The sequence below is a fragment of the Lytechinus pictus genome, chromosome 17 (assembly GCF_037042905.1).
Source record: "Lytechinus pictus isolate F3 Inbred chromosome 17, Lp3.0, whole genome shotgun sequence".
In the NCBI taxonomy this organism is placed as follows: domain Eukaryota; kingdom Metazoa; phylum Echinodermata; class Echinoidea; order Temnopleuroida; family Toxopneustidae; genus Lytechinus; species Lytechinus pictus.
The window spans coordinates 1,330,607-1,346,430 of record NC_087261.1 but is presented as its reverse complement, the minus strand read 5'-3'; the positions used below and the strand labels follow the sequence as shown (position 1 = coordinate 1,346,430).

The following is a 15,824-nucleotide window of genomic DNA, read 5'->3' as shown; positions in this document are numbered from 1 at the left end:
TACCCCGCGCCTGTTGTTCTGTGAACCTTATCCAGCCAATCAGAACTCTGGATTTCATGCAAGTACAAAATTTCAGAAATCTCGTCTTGTACCTTGGTGGGAAAAGTGTGATCTTGACCCGATTAAAAGGTGCCGCATATCAAGAGTGGCATTGTGAGAAAGTACAGAAGTTCAGCTTTATGGTGATATAGATATCATTGAGGCTCAAAATAAAAAGTTTTGCACAATTTGCAAAAGAAAACAGAGGAAGAAAATTCAGTTTTGAGGCACAATTTCAGGCCAGAAATTTACTTATTTAACAAAATATTGTATACAAAATAAATGACCAATATGAAAGAGTAACTTTTACTCTATCTGATGGTGCAATAATATTTCATTTAACTTGAGGTTAAAACAGGTAAATTCTTAGAGAAAGAAAATCTCACGAATCACGAGATTTTGCAAGGAGGAGGATTCAGCCACGAGATGATTTGGATGAATCTGGCCTTTTTGCTCATTAGCATAGGGACCTGCGGTCTGACTGCATAGTATCGTTACATTCGTCGATATCTATTGGGAAAAAAGTATTGGTAAGAGGTTATAAGGTACAAGTTAGAACATTGCTAAAATATTTTTTTAATAAAATCATAAAAGCAATTTGCGCAGTTCAACGGATCCTCTGCTTTTACAGATTCCATCCTTCAAAACATAACGAACGCTAGGTGATCGACCATTTGCTTGTGCAGCCCCCAACTTTGGAATAGCTTACCCCTGGAAGTTAGGAAAGCACCATCCACGCAACTTTAAATCAAAGCTCAAAAACATATATTTAATTAATAACAGGCATTTTAGGAGTCCTGTAAAGCGCAGTAGATAGTTTACTTTATGGAATAGTTTCCGCGCTCTATAAATCTATATTATTATTAGTTGGAGCTCTTTTCATAGATCTGAGGCGTGCATTTGACACGGTAGATACATCTATAATGTTAAATAAACTACAGCTTATAGGATTTTCCCTACTCTATTGTCGTGGTTTAATTCATACTTATCAAATAGAAAGCAACATGTTGTAATTAAGCAATCTAATTCTGATCAACTCATTTTAAATCAGGGCGTGCCTCAAGGGTCGATACTGGGACCCCTCTTGTTTTGATATACATCAATGACATGGTAAAAGTGGTAAAGAATAGGAGTCATATAATGTACGCCGATGATACTACTTTGTATTGTACAGGTCCTTCTCTTAATGAAATTGCAATAAAATTACAAGAAGGTATGAATAACATCCATCATTGGATAGTTGATGATAAATTAGATTTAAATGTAGACAAAGCTAAATTCATCTTTACTGGAGGTCAACCAAAAATAAATTATTTTAGAGTTGAAAGCGTTTCTTTCTTTTTCTTTCTCTGAAAGTTTGTTGTCGAAAGTTGAACTGGGACAGCAGATGGTCCGAAAATACGGACCGGACGACAAATTGCAAATATATATGTCGTCTGTTCAGGATCCAGTACAACACTTGCTGTTTTTATTTAATGATTTCCGACAATAGGCTCTTTTGTCATTAAAGGGCTTTTGACAAAAGATTCCCTGCGTTATATAAAGCATCTGCGTAGCGATTTCGAAAATGCCCTACTACTACCATATTCAATGCATGAGACGCCGACATCTTCTGAATGATCACAGTCGTTGACTTTGTAGTCACTTCTGGAGCAATTTCCTATATTGGATTCCGTGCCATCACACTCTACTTCGTTTAAGAAAATAGGGCCGGATCCTTCTCCGTAGCCAGCGCAACAGGTGTAGCTGTCCGCCCGTTCAAATCCAAGCATTCTACAAACCACGTTTGCATCGTCAAGGTCCCAATTGTCGTCGCATACTGTCCCCCAAGTACCGTTGAAGTTTGCTTCGACTCGGCCTTTCTCGTCGGAGTCTCCGCCAACCAAACGAACCTGGATCTCATCTGAAAACAACGTTAAGATTGATAAGTGTGTGTGTGTGTGTTAATGGATGTCTGTTTGAACGCGCTTGGAACATTGTCTCATAATCTGACCCCGCCCCCTCCCCAATCTGAAGATATGGATCGACGCCCCGGTCAGAGACACCATTAACATTGATTATATGTCACCATGAATTTAAAAAAATGGGGCAGTTATATAAAAAATGCGCTGTTACATACCTGACACAACAGTGAACTTTTAGATTTCTCTTCGTGACGCGGAATCTTCAGATGAGGGGAACTGAAACACTGTCTGACACGAATCAGCAGGAACCTTATGAAAACTACGAATCTAAAAGTGTGATGCTAGAAGCTGTCTGTTTTGTCCATATCAATCTAGTTTTTTTTCAGTATTTTACATGGTAGGCCTACTACCCGGTGGCGAAACCTTTCCCTTGTTTAAAAAATAAGTATGTTCCATTTTCACGGACCGGTTTCGGACTGTCATGTATATTGTCATTTTGGGGTGTACAGCTTTTCATTGAAGATCAGATGCTGATATGTGGCCATTCGCAGTTACTCACCCTGATTTAAACATGAAATCCCAAGTGCCTCGGTATGTCCGCAGTATGAATAGTCGAAACGAAATCCTTGACACTGGAGAAGACTAGATTCCTTCCCAGAGCACTCCGGCTTCCGCAATACCACGTTTCCTGGTCCGCCACCAAAAGACAGTGATGTTTCGTTTGCCCTAAGAAAGCCGAGACTCCTGCAGACCACGTCGGAATCAGTGGTGGTCCAGCCGTATTGACATACATTACTCCATTCTCCCATATAGAGTAATTCAACACGACCTTCATTCTCACGCCTGCCACCGTTTAGACGAAGAGACAGTTCAGCTGCAAGCCAAAGTACAATCTTCAATGAACTAATATTAGTTGAATATTATTAGCAATGTAAATATGTTTAATGCTTTTTCGTTGAATATCATGTATATTTCATCCATTGTATGAGTGTTAATTAATCTACAGTTAGTTCAATATGTGAACGATTTGCCACTCAAGGGAATGTATCATTATCTTGTAATATTCTTGTTCTGACCCCAGAAGGCCAGGTGAAAGGTTGTTTACTGAAATCTTTATCGGGCATTTTTATAACATTTATTGTCCTTTGTCGGTAAGGTTCTCCTTCGTTCTTCGAAATATGGCAGTTCAAATACATTTCACGTACATGTATGCATAGTGCACATTACTGAAGATTCGTAAAAACGTTCCTGTTGGGAAATTTTTGACACTTTCCATACATGAAAACTAATAAGGTGGGAATGTGTAAGGGTGTGCAATGGTTACTTTTTAAAAGCTATTTCTCTATATAACACTGAAATGTTAACCGTGTATGCTTACAAATGTATTTGTTTGCAAGAGGATAAACAAGATAAGTGCTTTTTACTTTTGTTATCCCCCCACTGTACGATATATTCATACATAATTTCTATGCTGACTCTGTACACTTTTAAAATGAATAATGTGATAATCTTTCGAATTCACAAAAACTACAGACGGCATCAATACCTTCTCCATTACATCTTAGGCCAACGTCCTTGCTGTGGTTGCAGTTATGAACCCCAAATCCGTTATGACCACATTGTAAAATACTCATCTCTGTTCCGTCACATCTAACGTCGTCTAGAGCGATATTGCCAGTTCCCTGGCCAAAGCGCTCCAATATGGATGAAGGGCCAGGATACCCAAGCATACGACAGATAATGGAAGCATCGTTAATATCCCAAAAATCGTCACAGATAGTACCCCATGACCCTTGGTAGTTAACCTCGACTCGACCTTCGTTTGGAAAACCCCCGTCGACAAGACGTACACGATCTGTTTACAAAAGACAGACAATAATGTGTAATTCGCTTTTAAGCACGTGTAGCAATAGACGAGAGTGGCGGTTTATAAAAAAAATAATGTAAACAAGAGAAAACAAAAATTCCCTCCCGAAAATCAACATGATCATGATGCAAATTTCTGAATTTTGATATGACTTCATGGTGCACTAAGGCACTTGGGCAAAGATTGCCGATTTTGTTGTTACTCCTCATTTCTTTATAAATACGCACGATTGTTCCAAGAACGTTCGCGGACATGAAGTTTACGCATCTTTATCCAACTGGTTTGAAAATAAAACAAGAACTTTGATTTAAGGAGCGTCTAAGCTAGCTTGTACTCCAAACTGATATCTGAGTTTGTTTCCTGTAAATGTGTAATCATTTTCTGATCTTACGCTGTAGTGACATAATGACCTCAATTTTTTGATTGGGCACAGCATTGCGTATGTCACGAAAAAATTTTTCTTTTCAAAATGGAATTGTAGTCTTGTGATATAATTATTTCGACATTACATCCAAGAGATATCATATTCAATGACTTTTCTATCCTTAGTTTTCTTTATCTAATTTTTGTTATTGTTTCCTTGATCATGGAATATTTTGGGGGGCTATCCACTATTCTACTTTACATCAGTGCTACGCAGCTTCTTCTCTTTAATACCTTTTAGGCGATGGCTTACTAGATAAGGAATAATAAGAATAGTCAGGAAGGAAACTTCAGTATAAAAAAGGGGTCCAATCACACATGTGGTAGGCTTATAAAGTGACTATATGTCAGGCACGTCAGGAGCATGGTTCGGGCCTCTTGTCAACATCGAAAACAAAGTATTTCAATTAAAACTTGACTGTCCTTACCTGTAACAGAACATGTGACCCCAGCATCTTTGGAATGTTCACAACTGCTATTGAAAAATCCGTTGTGTTGACAAACTGCGATATTTGACTCAGTTCCTGAGCAATCAATGTCATCCAGGATAATATCACCCGTCCCTTCGCCGAAGTATGCGCTTCGGTGATAGCTCAAAGCTCGAGGGTATCCCAAAGTATGGCAAACTACATGGGCATCAACTAAATCCCAGTTGTCGTCACATATTGTGCCCCATGAACCTTGATAGAATACTTCAACTCTTCCTTCAAATGGCCCTCTACCATTAGCTAAACGAGTCTCCAGCTCTGTAAAAGGAAGATTTCACTCTTCTAATATTTATTCGCATTCCTCCCAGAGTGATTCTAGGGACCGATCCTTTTAGGGTGAACTAAGTTAACGGTACATAATTATTTTCTAATATTTTTACTCAAAAAAGGAGGTTAAATCTACTTTTAAAAATGAGTGAAATCATCTCACTACGCAGAGAGGAGGAGTGTCATAGAGAACACTTTCAGCTGAAATAAGGTGCTTTTTTTGTAAATTAAAAGGCTTAGCTTTTATTTGTATTGTATTACAATTTAAAAAAGTCACACCCATATAGTATAAACTCGTTAAAGCTAAAAATAAATGCCAGCAATTACTCAAAGATTAAATCAGAAGGAAATTCAGTTTACGTTGAAGATTAGACCCTGAGCAAAAGTGATTTGACAAACTCACAAACTGTGCTGTTTTAGCTCAGTACAGCACAGTGAATGTGATCGCCCATCGTATATCAAAATCACTCATCATCGTCAGTTATTGTTTCACTTTTTATTTTAAAAATTCCCATTTTCAATGAAGCTAAAGACAAAGCTGACCTCCTAAACATCACCTTCGACAAGGGCCAAGTTCCTCCTCACCTGAAGTTAAAAACTTATGAATCCATCTCTACCATCAAATTCTGGCCTAAGTAGGTTCTCCTCAAGATACTACGCAATCTTGACACATCCAAGGCAACTGGCTCAGATGGCTTATCAGCCACAGTACTTCAGAACTGTGTACCAGAGCCTGCACCAGTTCTTTCAAATCTATACCAGTTGTCCTTGAACAGAAAACCATACCTTCAGAGTGGAAGAATGCCCTTGTTGTAGCGGTGCCCAAGAAAGGTAACAACCAGGATGCATTGAACTACAAGCCATATCCCTGTTTTCGATCACCTTGAAGTGATGGAGAGTATAATTGGTGATCAAATTCGAAAACATCATGAAAGTCACCAACTTCTGAGCGATACACAATATGAGTATCGAGAAAAGAGATCCACTGTTGACATACTTTCATATACCACTCAGTGGTTGAATGACTCCTTAGACACTCTAGAGGCAACCGCGTAGCCGGGATTTCATTTTGGAGGGGGCGGTAAATGCACGCGAAGCGTGCCAACACTTACAGAGCGCGCGAAGCGCGCTCCCTAGGGGGTGGGTGCAGGGAGTGGGAGATTCCCCCTCCCGCGCGAAGCGTGAAGCTTTCGGTGTTTCATAAATTGAAATAAAAAGGAGCCGCCTCCCTTGTCTCTAGTACCTATATCAGCTCCAATTCATTTGACTATATTGTGATTTTGAACCTTGTTTTCAAAAGTGATTGTAAAACGAACAAAAAAGGGATAAAATGGAGGAAATTAAAATAATATTAACCCCGCGCGAAGCGCGGAAGCTAAAGCGTTTTTTAATTTTATTTGCAAAGAAAATGGTCGCGAGAAAAGGTTATTTTCTAAGTTATATTGAATACTTCCCTTGGAAAGATCAGATTTGATTACAAACAATTTAGCGACAGTGCATATCTTAACTCGCAAAACAGAGGAGAAGAAGGATATATGCCGGGAGGAAGATATTCCTCCCCGCTCAGAGCAATGAAACTCTGAAATTTCAAACGGGCGAACGTTTCATCAAATGCAGATATCTCTAATTCAGTTAATTTTCTAAGATTATTGAACTTCATTACAAGGAAAATAGTGCGCAAAAGGTTGAAACTTCTGTGATTATTGAAATTATATAAAACACGATGATGTATAATTTCTTTTACTTATCCTGATGCGCTTCACTTTGAATGATAAAGAAACTTAAGTGTCATTCACAATTTCAAACTGAGGGCGCAAAACAGGACAGGAGATGAATGTGCAGGGAAATGACATGAGGTTGAATAGAATTTTATAAAAAAAATATTGCACTTTTTTTTATTTAATACGACACGAATTTTATACCTTCCTCTTTTTAAATTAGAAACCTGTTTGCCCCCAAATTATGGTTGCTTAGTAATGAGCTGAAAAGCGGGAGAAGTTGCCTATATGGAGATGACGGCAGAAATTGAGATAAAGATTTTACCCGCCCGGAGCCGACCCGACCAGAAGTTGCGCGATCAATAAAAAAAAAATAAATTCATATACTTTGGCCTAACCTTACTCTAATTCCATGCCCTAATGTATACGTTTGAACTTTAACGGGCAAGAAACACATATAGCTGAGGTTGAAAAACAGGGTTAGAGAAAGGGTGAGGGAAACAAAGGAGAACTGCAATATTGTCATTTAACCGCGCGCAGCGCGGAAGCAAAATTCATATATATAAATTTTGAGCAAGAGTTACGGAGTTTCTTTTTTGAGAAAAATAATAAAGAATAAAAAGAAAAACCCACAAAGCTACCTTTCTTCCCTTTCCTCTCTTCGCTTTTCCTTTTCTCCTCTCTTTTTCCCCTTCTTTTTTTTCTTTTTGGGGACGTTTTGGGGGGGCGACCGCCCCCACCGCCCCCCTGGCTACGCGCCTGTCTAGAGGAGGGTATGATTATAGTTCTATACATCAAGAAAGCCTTTGATCGTGTTTGGCATTTCGGTCTTCTGTTCAAACGGTCATCCTTTGGCATATATGGCGACATATATGGATGGATTTTTTTTTTTTAGCCAATAGGTAGCAAGTTGTTGTTCTAGATGGCTTCACCTTAACATCCAAGACCCTCTATGCTGCTGTGCAACAGGGGAGTGTGTAAGATTAAATCATACAATAAACATAACATTAGGCAACGTATACATGTAAATTTAAAAAAAAAAGTGGGGTCTAAAACTAAGGCTTCAGCTGAAAGAATTTACATTTAGTTTTGAAAGCTTGAAGGGATGTCGAATTTCTAAGATTAGAGGGAAGCTTATTCCAGAGGAACGGACCATAATATTGAAAGGACTTTTTCATGATTTCAGTTTTAGGTTTGGGAATAAGGAGAGGGGAGTTTAAGGCGTATCTCCTTTGTATCAGAGGAGAGCGAAATAATATAAGATTCAAAAGATATTCTGGGGCAAGTTTATTTATAACCTTAAACATATATAAACAGAATTGATAATTGACTCTTTGAGAAACAGACTGCGATTTTAATTTTTCAAGTAGAATAGTGTGAGGAGTATTAAGAAAGTCAGCATTTAGAATTAAGCGAGCATATCGATTTTGTAAGCGTTGTAATTTTTGTATTAAGAATTGTGAAGATTTGCCCCATATTACCAAACCGTAGTCAATATGTGGGAGAATGAGCCCATTGTAAAGCATAGTGAGGACTTTGTCAGGCAAGTATTGTTTAATTTGACGTATAAATCCAATGGTCCTTGAGATTTTCTTACAAGTTTTATCAATATGTTCATTAAATTTGAGTAAATCATCAAAGATAATTCCAAGGTACTTAAAGTTATTAATCTGCTCAATAACTTGAGAATTATATTTGATCATAATTTGTTTTGAGATAATTTTCCTACGTGTACCAAACAACATTACTTTACTCTTACTGGTATTTAACTTTAAATCATTTCCCTCAACCCATAACATTAACTTATCAAATTCGGATTGTAGACGAGCCTGGATTGAAGGGATGTCTTTACCTTTACAAAAGGTGACTCAACCCTATTGTTATCAAAAATTCTTGCGACAGAAACCATCTGTCTGAGAGTCTTCAACGTGATTTGTTGAAAATGATCATAAGCAGGAAGCGAAACCAGACCTATCCTCCTCTCTACTATATATCCATGTATATACAATGGTGATCAAATCATTGAACTGCCTGGCTCCATTATACTTAGCAGATTCATTTAAATATTGTAATTACTCATATAATTTAAGAACCGTAGGTTATGTAATTATGCCCAAACCAAATACAGAAAATTGCCGTAGAATGTTTATATATAGAGGTTCACGCCTATATAATGACTTACCTTTATATATGAAATTTATCAAAAACTTAACTACATTTATTACTTCTTTGAGCTCTAAGATTTCAAATTACATTGATCTCTGAGCAACGCGTTGTTTTGCCGGGAGGGGGTGTATTTGCTTGTAGCTTCAACTCATAATTTTAAGGACGTTCCACAGTTAAAGTGAAATCCATGTCATTTTCACCAAACTTTGCACATAGATACTTCAGAACCTTAATATTCGAAATATGCAGAAATTAACGTAGGTCCATGTGCTTGATTTTTTGCTATAGAGCTTCAAAGTTCACCCAAATTGATGTTCTTATAGAATTGCGCATTCAAAAGAATTTGGCATTTTTAGACCGCCCAATAGTACTACAATGAGTTTAAACCTCTATTACTCAGTCAAAATACATGAAAAAGTCATTAAATTTCGCAAGAGAGTTAATAATTGTATCGTTAGAATGGAGAATCTATTTATAGTGCTATTTGTTTGCAATTTTAAGTTTAACAGCACTGTCAGTTCTTAAAAAAGGCGTAAACGATAACAAAATCCCAATCTAAAAAATGTAAAATTTCAGTGACAAACTACAAACGTACAATAAATGCTGCACTTTATTCAAAATCCATGTCATTTTCACAAAAATTTGCAGAGTTGTAGAGGAAGGTATACCTAAGAGGTGCAAAAATTAGGGGTTCATGTGCTTGTTTTTAAACTATCAGCATTTTTATTAGAGCAAATGTGCTTTTCAAAACACCAAAAATGCGCCGAATGCTTTGTCTCTATGTGAAGAAAAAATCAAAACCACTCTACCATTTATTCAAACTCCGGGTAATATTCGTGATTCTTGGCAGCAATGCAGAGTAAAGTATTTTGAAATTGTAGAATTTTTTTTTTGAATGGTCCATGGAATAATTCCATTTTTTAGCTTCATGAAATAACGCATCGGATCTGCAGTTAAAGTGCAGAAGATGAGAAAAATCAGCTCATACCCGCAGCTAATTAATCACCTGTTCATCTATTGTGACGTCAGCGCGCAGAGTGTAAACTATGCGCAGATCATAATGCGCACAAACATGTCTGTGGAACGTCCTTAAATTTTGTTTTATGTCTATTGTCTAGTTTCCATTACTTTATATTTTGTTTAACAATGTTCTTTTCTGTTGTTAATGATGTTTATATTACAATTTGATCCATTTTATTATGTTCTGGACCCCTAGGCAGAACAGAGTGGTAATAATTACCTCTCTGAATGGGCAATCCAGCCATTCATATGTATTTATTTTTTTGTAATTATATCTGATGTATTTTTGTGTGTATTTTGCATGATTTTATGAATGGAAAATAAATACAAGACAATACAATACTTCAAGAACTCGGCCCTAAAACCAACAAAGAGCATCACTCTGCTAGGCGATACCATCGCCAACACTTTGACCTGGGCTCCCTACGCCACATGCCTCGCCAAAAAGGTTGCAAAGAGGTTGTACATCCTACATCCTGAGATATTTTTTCATTCAAGGCAAGGGTTACAATCTACAAAGCTTATATTAGGCCCTTAATGAAGTATGCATATCCGATTTGAGCTGGAGCTGGTACGAGTGTATTACAGCGGAAAGCACTCCGCCTCCTGCGAATGTATGACCCTTCCAAGGTTGGGCTTTATCCACTCGAGCACCGGATTTTTTTTCGCATCTCTCTGTACCTTCTATCTTCACTTCTCCCTAAAACCATCCCTTCAGTTGTCTGGAATCCCTCCCCCCCCCCCCTTGGCCCCTAATGTTCGTTTGGCACGCTCTACTGCAGCTGCCCACCCCTACAGAGTCACTGGCCCAAAGTCAAACAATTCTCTTCATTCATTTTCATACCAAGGACGGCTCAGCTTTAGATTCCACTTCCCACCAACACATTCCCTTTAGCTCCCTTCATGGACAGATTAAAAAATAGTGTTATATCATATTTAGTTAGCTTGATGTAAAACCATGTATTTTATATTTTATTATGGTTTATTACATGACAGTATTGGGTCAATTTTCATCAGCTTATTATGGCAACATCAGGCCCAAAGAACAATCTAAAAAATAATAAAATAAAACTAAAGATTGAAAACTATATATAAATTAAAAGAAGTGATAATCGTTCATATTTCTTCACATTACCTATACCGTCACATGTGGCTCCTGCATCTTCAATATGCCCGCAATTATGAGCTAGGTAACCATAATGCTGACAAAATGCTAGGTTTGACTCAAATCCTTTGCATCCGACATTATCCAGAACGATGTTCCCTGAGCCTTGGCCAAAGTGTGCCTGGTAGTGATAAGCAGAGGCTTGCATATACCCAAGACTACGACACACTACATGGGCGTCGTCGAGATACCAGAGATCATCACACACAGTACCCCAAGAACCTTGGTAGTACACTTCAACTCTGCCTTCATTAGGTCCACGCCCACCAACCAAACGGGTCATCAAAGGTGCTGTATGTCAAGTGTCAATACGATGATTTATTAATGAAATGCTTACTATAAGTAATATACAAAAACTTCTAAGGATTATACACCGTCGCACAGTGGGCCAGAATGAGTTGAAAGTGCGCCAAGATTATATTCCGTGTTATACTTTTACTTAAACATGTTGATTATGGATAATTTTGGGCGTAGAATCGACTGAACATAATTTAAAACCGATATGACGTCACCTTAATACCTAATTTTGATTGGCTACTTTAAACCTTTTTCTCTGTGAAAAAGACAAATTACACTAAATCATGTGTACCTTTGTGTTATGTGTTACTTTAAGATTGGCCTGAGTGAATGATGGTTATGTTTCTCACATGCCTAAAAAGTGTGTATGAGATCCTGAAAAATATTATTATGGTATACTTCAAAATTTGAAAATATTAACCGTGCTTTATCAAGCTGTGTAGACTTTGGTAAAACGCAGAGTATATATAACACCGCGAATGTATTACTATGAGGAGGGTTATTGGCTGAAATGATTCTACAAGTAACTTTTATCTCTGGAAGAGGGGTGGATGGCCCTTATATGCGTTTATCAACCTTCATTTTGTTTACATTATGCCCGAAATTCATGTCATTTTCATGGAATGGCAGGGGAATCGTCCTCACCGTGCAAAAATGAATGGCAATGTACACCCCAAACGGTGCGCTGTGATGACTGCGCGGTATAAATGTGACCGTTTTGGGGGTGATGTGTCAAGTAAAATATCGGCTCTAACATAAAAACGGGCAGCTTAATTTGGTATAGAGTTAAAGCTTAGACATCGGGAAAAATGATGCTGATAGAATTTAGACGGAAATTCACGGAAATCTGAACGTTTCTAATGTAAATGCAAAAATCATCGATTATCAGCCTATTTCGAGTAATAATTATCCTATAAACCTCCTGAAATGTGTCTTTTATCTACTTTGAACCCTTTCACACGAAAAAAATATATATTATCAGGATTTAGTGGGAGCCATTTCAGATTCCTACATGAAAAACCTCCTGTGAAATGGCCTGTTTTTTAACTATATAGGTTGTCATATACGCGGCACCGTTTCGCAAAATGTCACATTTTACGATTTGAGGTAGGAAATTAACAACCTTTATGCACATTCCGGAATGAAATATTTTGCTGAAGTATTCTTCAAAGTGTTGTCTTTCAGCTGGGCATGACAAAAATTAAAAATCTGAAATTGCCCAGAATGACTTTTGGCGCACTTTTGTTTCGCACTGGCCCACTGTGCGTCGGCGAAGTGGCTAGTTAGTTATTACCTTTATTATATTTACTTTTACATTACCTTGATTATATCCTATCTGAATAATATAACCAATATAAAAATATAAACCAATGAATACAGAAATGCAATAAATAATGAAATTTTATTTTACTGCGTAAACTGAGCCCACTCGTCCAGATCTAACTCTCATGTAAATATGATGAGAAGGGACTCATTCATTCATTCATTTATTGTATATCGATGAGAATTATGACTAATAGCATGAATTGCAAAGGCTCAAATGGTTAATTTGAAAAGAAGTGAAATGATTATGATTAATAAGAAAATGTATATGTTATTACAGTAAATATAATTATATGGCCTAATGATTGAAATATCTTCTTGCATGATTTTTAAATATACCAAAGCATAGATATATGTATCATAAGTAAGAATAAGGTCAATTAGAGATACGAAGTAAACACGTTTCTAAAATGTTGCATAATGATTTTCTACAGCTCAATACGTCTAAAACAAATTGGCCTTCCTATTCCGAACTTTTAATGTCCATGATTATTGCCAATCAACACAAGAAAGGGAGAAAATATTGAAGTATTCAAATCGTAAACAAATATACATTTACAGTAATAGAAAGTGAATTGCCAAAGACTGATCAGTGAAAATCCGTTTTCTCAAAGAATTAAGAACGAATGCATTTATGAAGCATACATCATTTAATGCTGTGAAATCCACTATCAAATTGGTTAACTTTTATTGTGTTGCCTTGGATGGGGTTTGTCGAAATAAGGATTAAATGACAAAAGTGAGAAGAGAACATCGGCGGCCTGAGTAAATATAACATTCCCGACCTTTCGTTGGAGAACGCGAACGCTTATTTGCGACGGTAGGTGATTTTGGAAGAGACTTTTGGGCCCGTCGTCATGGTCGTAAAACTCTGTCCTGCAATGCAATTTGTGTGACATGAGATTTTTTTTCGTTTCGCATCTGGAACGGAAACATTCAATCTGCGTTTCGTGTGCAAAATTATGGTTGCTACTATGGTAACAGCGATATATCCGATTTAGGACGACTTTCCAAAGCCACATTTGGTTCCTCCCAGAGCTCGAAAGGCCGCCCGGGGGGCCCACTTCCATTGAAGAGTGGATACCAGGCGCGACCACGCGTAAAAAGGGTAAGAGTGGGCAAGTACGTTACGTATAGGCATATGTAACGTTATAAGGGTGTCAAAAACGATGTTTAAAATACTGAAAAGGAGGATATGTTTTCAATACTTGTAGGGTTTCACAAACTAAATACTTGTTAAGAGATGATTATTTTCATAATCTGGAAAAGCCTTGGTTCCCTTGTTTAGGGTGCTTTTCGAAACCGCATGGTCGTGCCTGGTATCCACTCATCAATGGAAGTGATCCCCCGGGAATTCGAATCTAATCCCATTTCTGGGGAAAGTAAAACATAATGCCCATTACATTGTGTGCTAGAGGCATATCGTTTGTGTAGGAGTAAACAAAAGAAGAAAACCCGCAATTTCGGCTGGTACGTGTTCAGACCAAGGTAACTCCTTGTTCAGACGTATACATGCTGTGTACATAATCAACGCATGCGAAATGGTTTCTGCTGGAGAGGTGATTTGACCCATGGAATCAATTGCCAGAGATCCACCAAAAATCCACATTTAATGCAATATCGATTCGATGGGCTGTAATGATCTATATCTAAGCCTTAATTCAGTAACGTTTTCCTCACTCAATATGTACTCGATTTGTTTGAAAAACCACTTTCTTATCCATGTCATAATCTATTGTAGGTCCTGTATTTCGAATATCTCCAGCCATCAGTCGTAATGTACAGGCATGTATGGTGCGGGTGTCGCGGGAAAGAATTTTGCACACCAAAAGCAGATCTGTAGGGCCTGTAACCCCCCTGTAACACAAAGCTTAGCATTGATTGTAGAGCAGTTTTCTACGTTTGATTCTATTGACTATAATGTACAATCAATCTTAAAAATCAAGTGTATGATTAAGCGTTAATTTTTGTGTTAGGGGACCCTAATATTAGCGTCCGTGAGGTTTGCGAAAGGTCCCAATTGAAAGATTCCTGCAAAACGGGAACAACTTATTCGTCCACTGAGCTATCGGACTTAACATTTCCTGAGCCCATTCGTTCTTTCATAGACCTAGGTCCATGGTTCCTTCTATATCCGCATATATAACACAACGTTTGAATGTTGAACTTCTTTCTCACCTGTAGTTTTTATTTCTGGTCAAACATCTTTACTGAAATTCAAACGTTTCTATTTTCATTGATATCCCCCTGATATGATTATTCTGTAGAAATTGGTCGGTGACGTCTTTGTCATTATGCTACCCTATATGGAATATACCTGTGAAAAGGGGATGGTAAGTCGAATTTCCGCAATGTGGACAATGAAATGAAATTTCACTGGAATTTAATTTAAAAAAAAAAGAAAACGAGTATCTGGATAGCCTTACCTGAATTGCTACTACAGGTGACTCCTGCATCTTCGCCGTGTCCGCAGTTGTGGGAAAGGTAACCACTGTGTTGACAATACGCTAGGTTTGACATTGAACCTGCACATCCTACATTATCCAAAACAATGTTCCCTGTGCCTTGACCAAAGTGGGCGCTTTGGTGAGATGCAGTAGCATGGGTGTATCCAACTGATCGGCAAACTACCTGGGCATCATTCAGATCCCAGCTATCATCACACACAGTACCCCAAGCACCTTGGTAATACACTTCAACTCTGCCTTCATACGGTCCACTTCCGCCAACCAAACGTGTCTGAAGAGGATCTAAATAATACGTGCATGTAAAATATTAGTTCCAAAAAAACTAAATCCTTTTTATTCCAACATTGATTTTGTTGTAAGTTAGACATAGGAATCAAATGGACCATATCGCATGATCATTGTTGTTGTTGTTTTTCGAGGTTGGCAAAAAGTGATTACACGTTTAGGCTTTATTCCAAAATGAAATTAAAAAAAGAAATGAAATGAAAAAAAGACAAATTTATTCCCAAATGATTGAAATCTCCTATGGTAATTGTGATTTGTTAATGTCATAATAATACATAAAGTTATTACATAATATTACATAATATTACATAAAAATCTACTGTTTCTAAAATAAATGTTGATGGTAATCCTATAGAAAATCCACTTACATTGGCAAACACTTTTAATAATTATT

General features: G+C 37.5%; 1 protein-coding gene across 1 annotated transcript; it reads right to left on the bottom strand.

Annotated features, from left to right (window-relative positions):
• Positions 1–1,388: 1,388 nt before the first annotated feature.
• Positions 1,389–15,423, bottom strand: LOC129280501 (deleted in malignant brain tumors 1 protein-like). Its single transcript, XM_064112521.1, has 6 exons — positions 15,104–15,423; positions 11,028–11,348; positions 4,662–4,979; positions 3,490–3,798; positions 2,503–2,817; positions 1,389–1,942 (listed from the first exon to the last, which is right to left on the bottom strand). The coding sequence occupies exons 1-6, from the start codon at positions 15,195–15,197 to the stop codon at positions 1,575–1,577; spliced, it is 1,725 nt and encodes a 574-aa protein (XP_063968591.1). The 5' UTR covers positions 15,198–15,423; the 3' UTR covers positions 1,389–1,574.
• Positions 15,424–15,824: the final 401 nt, after the last annotated feature.

Bases quoted from the DNA above. Each gene is read 5' to 3' on its own strand.
- LOC129280501 (XM_064112521.1), bottom strand. From the start codon at position 15,197: ATGTCAAACCTAGCGTATTGTCAACACAGTGGTTACCTTTCCCACAAC. The intron at 11,349-15,103 runs GTAAGGCTATCC...CTTGACATACAG, and splicing joins CACCTGTAGTAGCAATTCAG to CACCTTTGATGACCCGTTTG. The intron at 2,818-3,489 runs GTATTGATGCCG...TTTGGCTTGCAG, and splicing joins CCTAAGATGTAATGGAGAAG to CTGAACTGTCTCTTCGTCTA.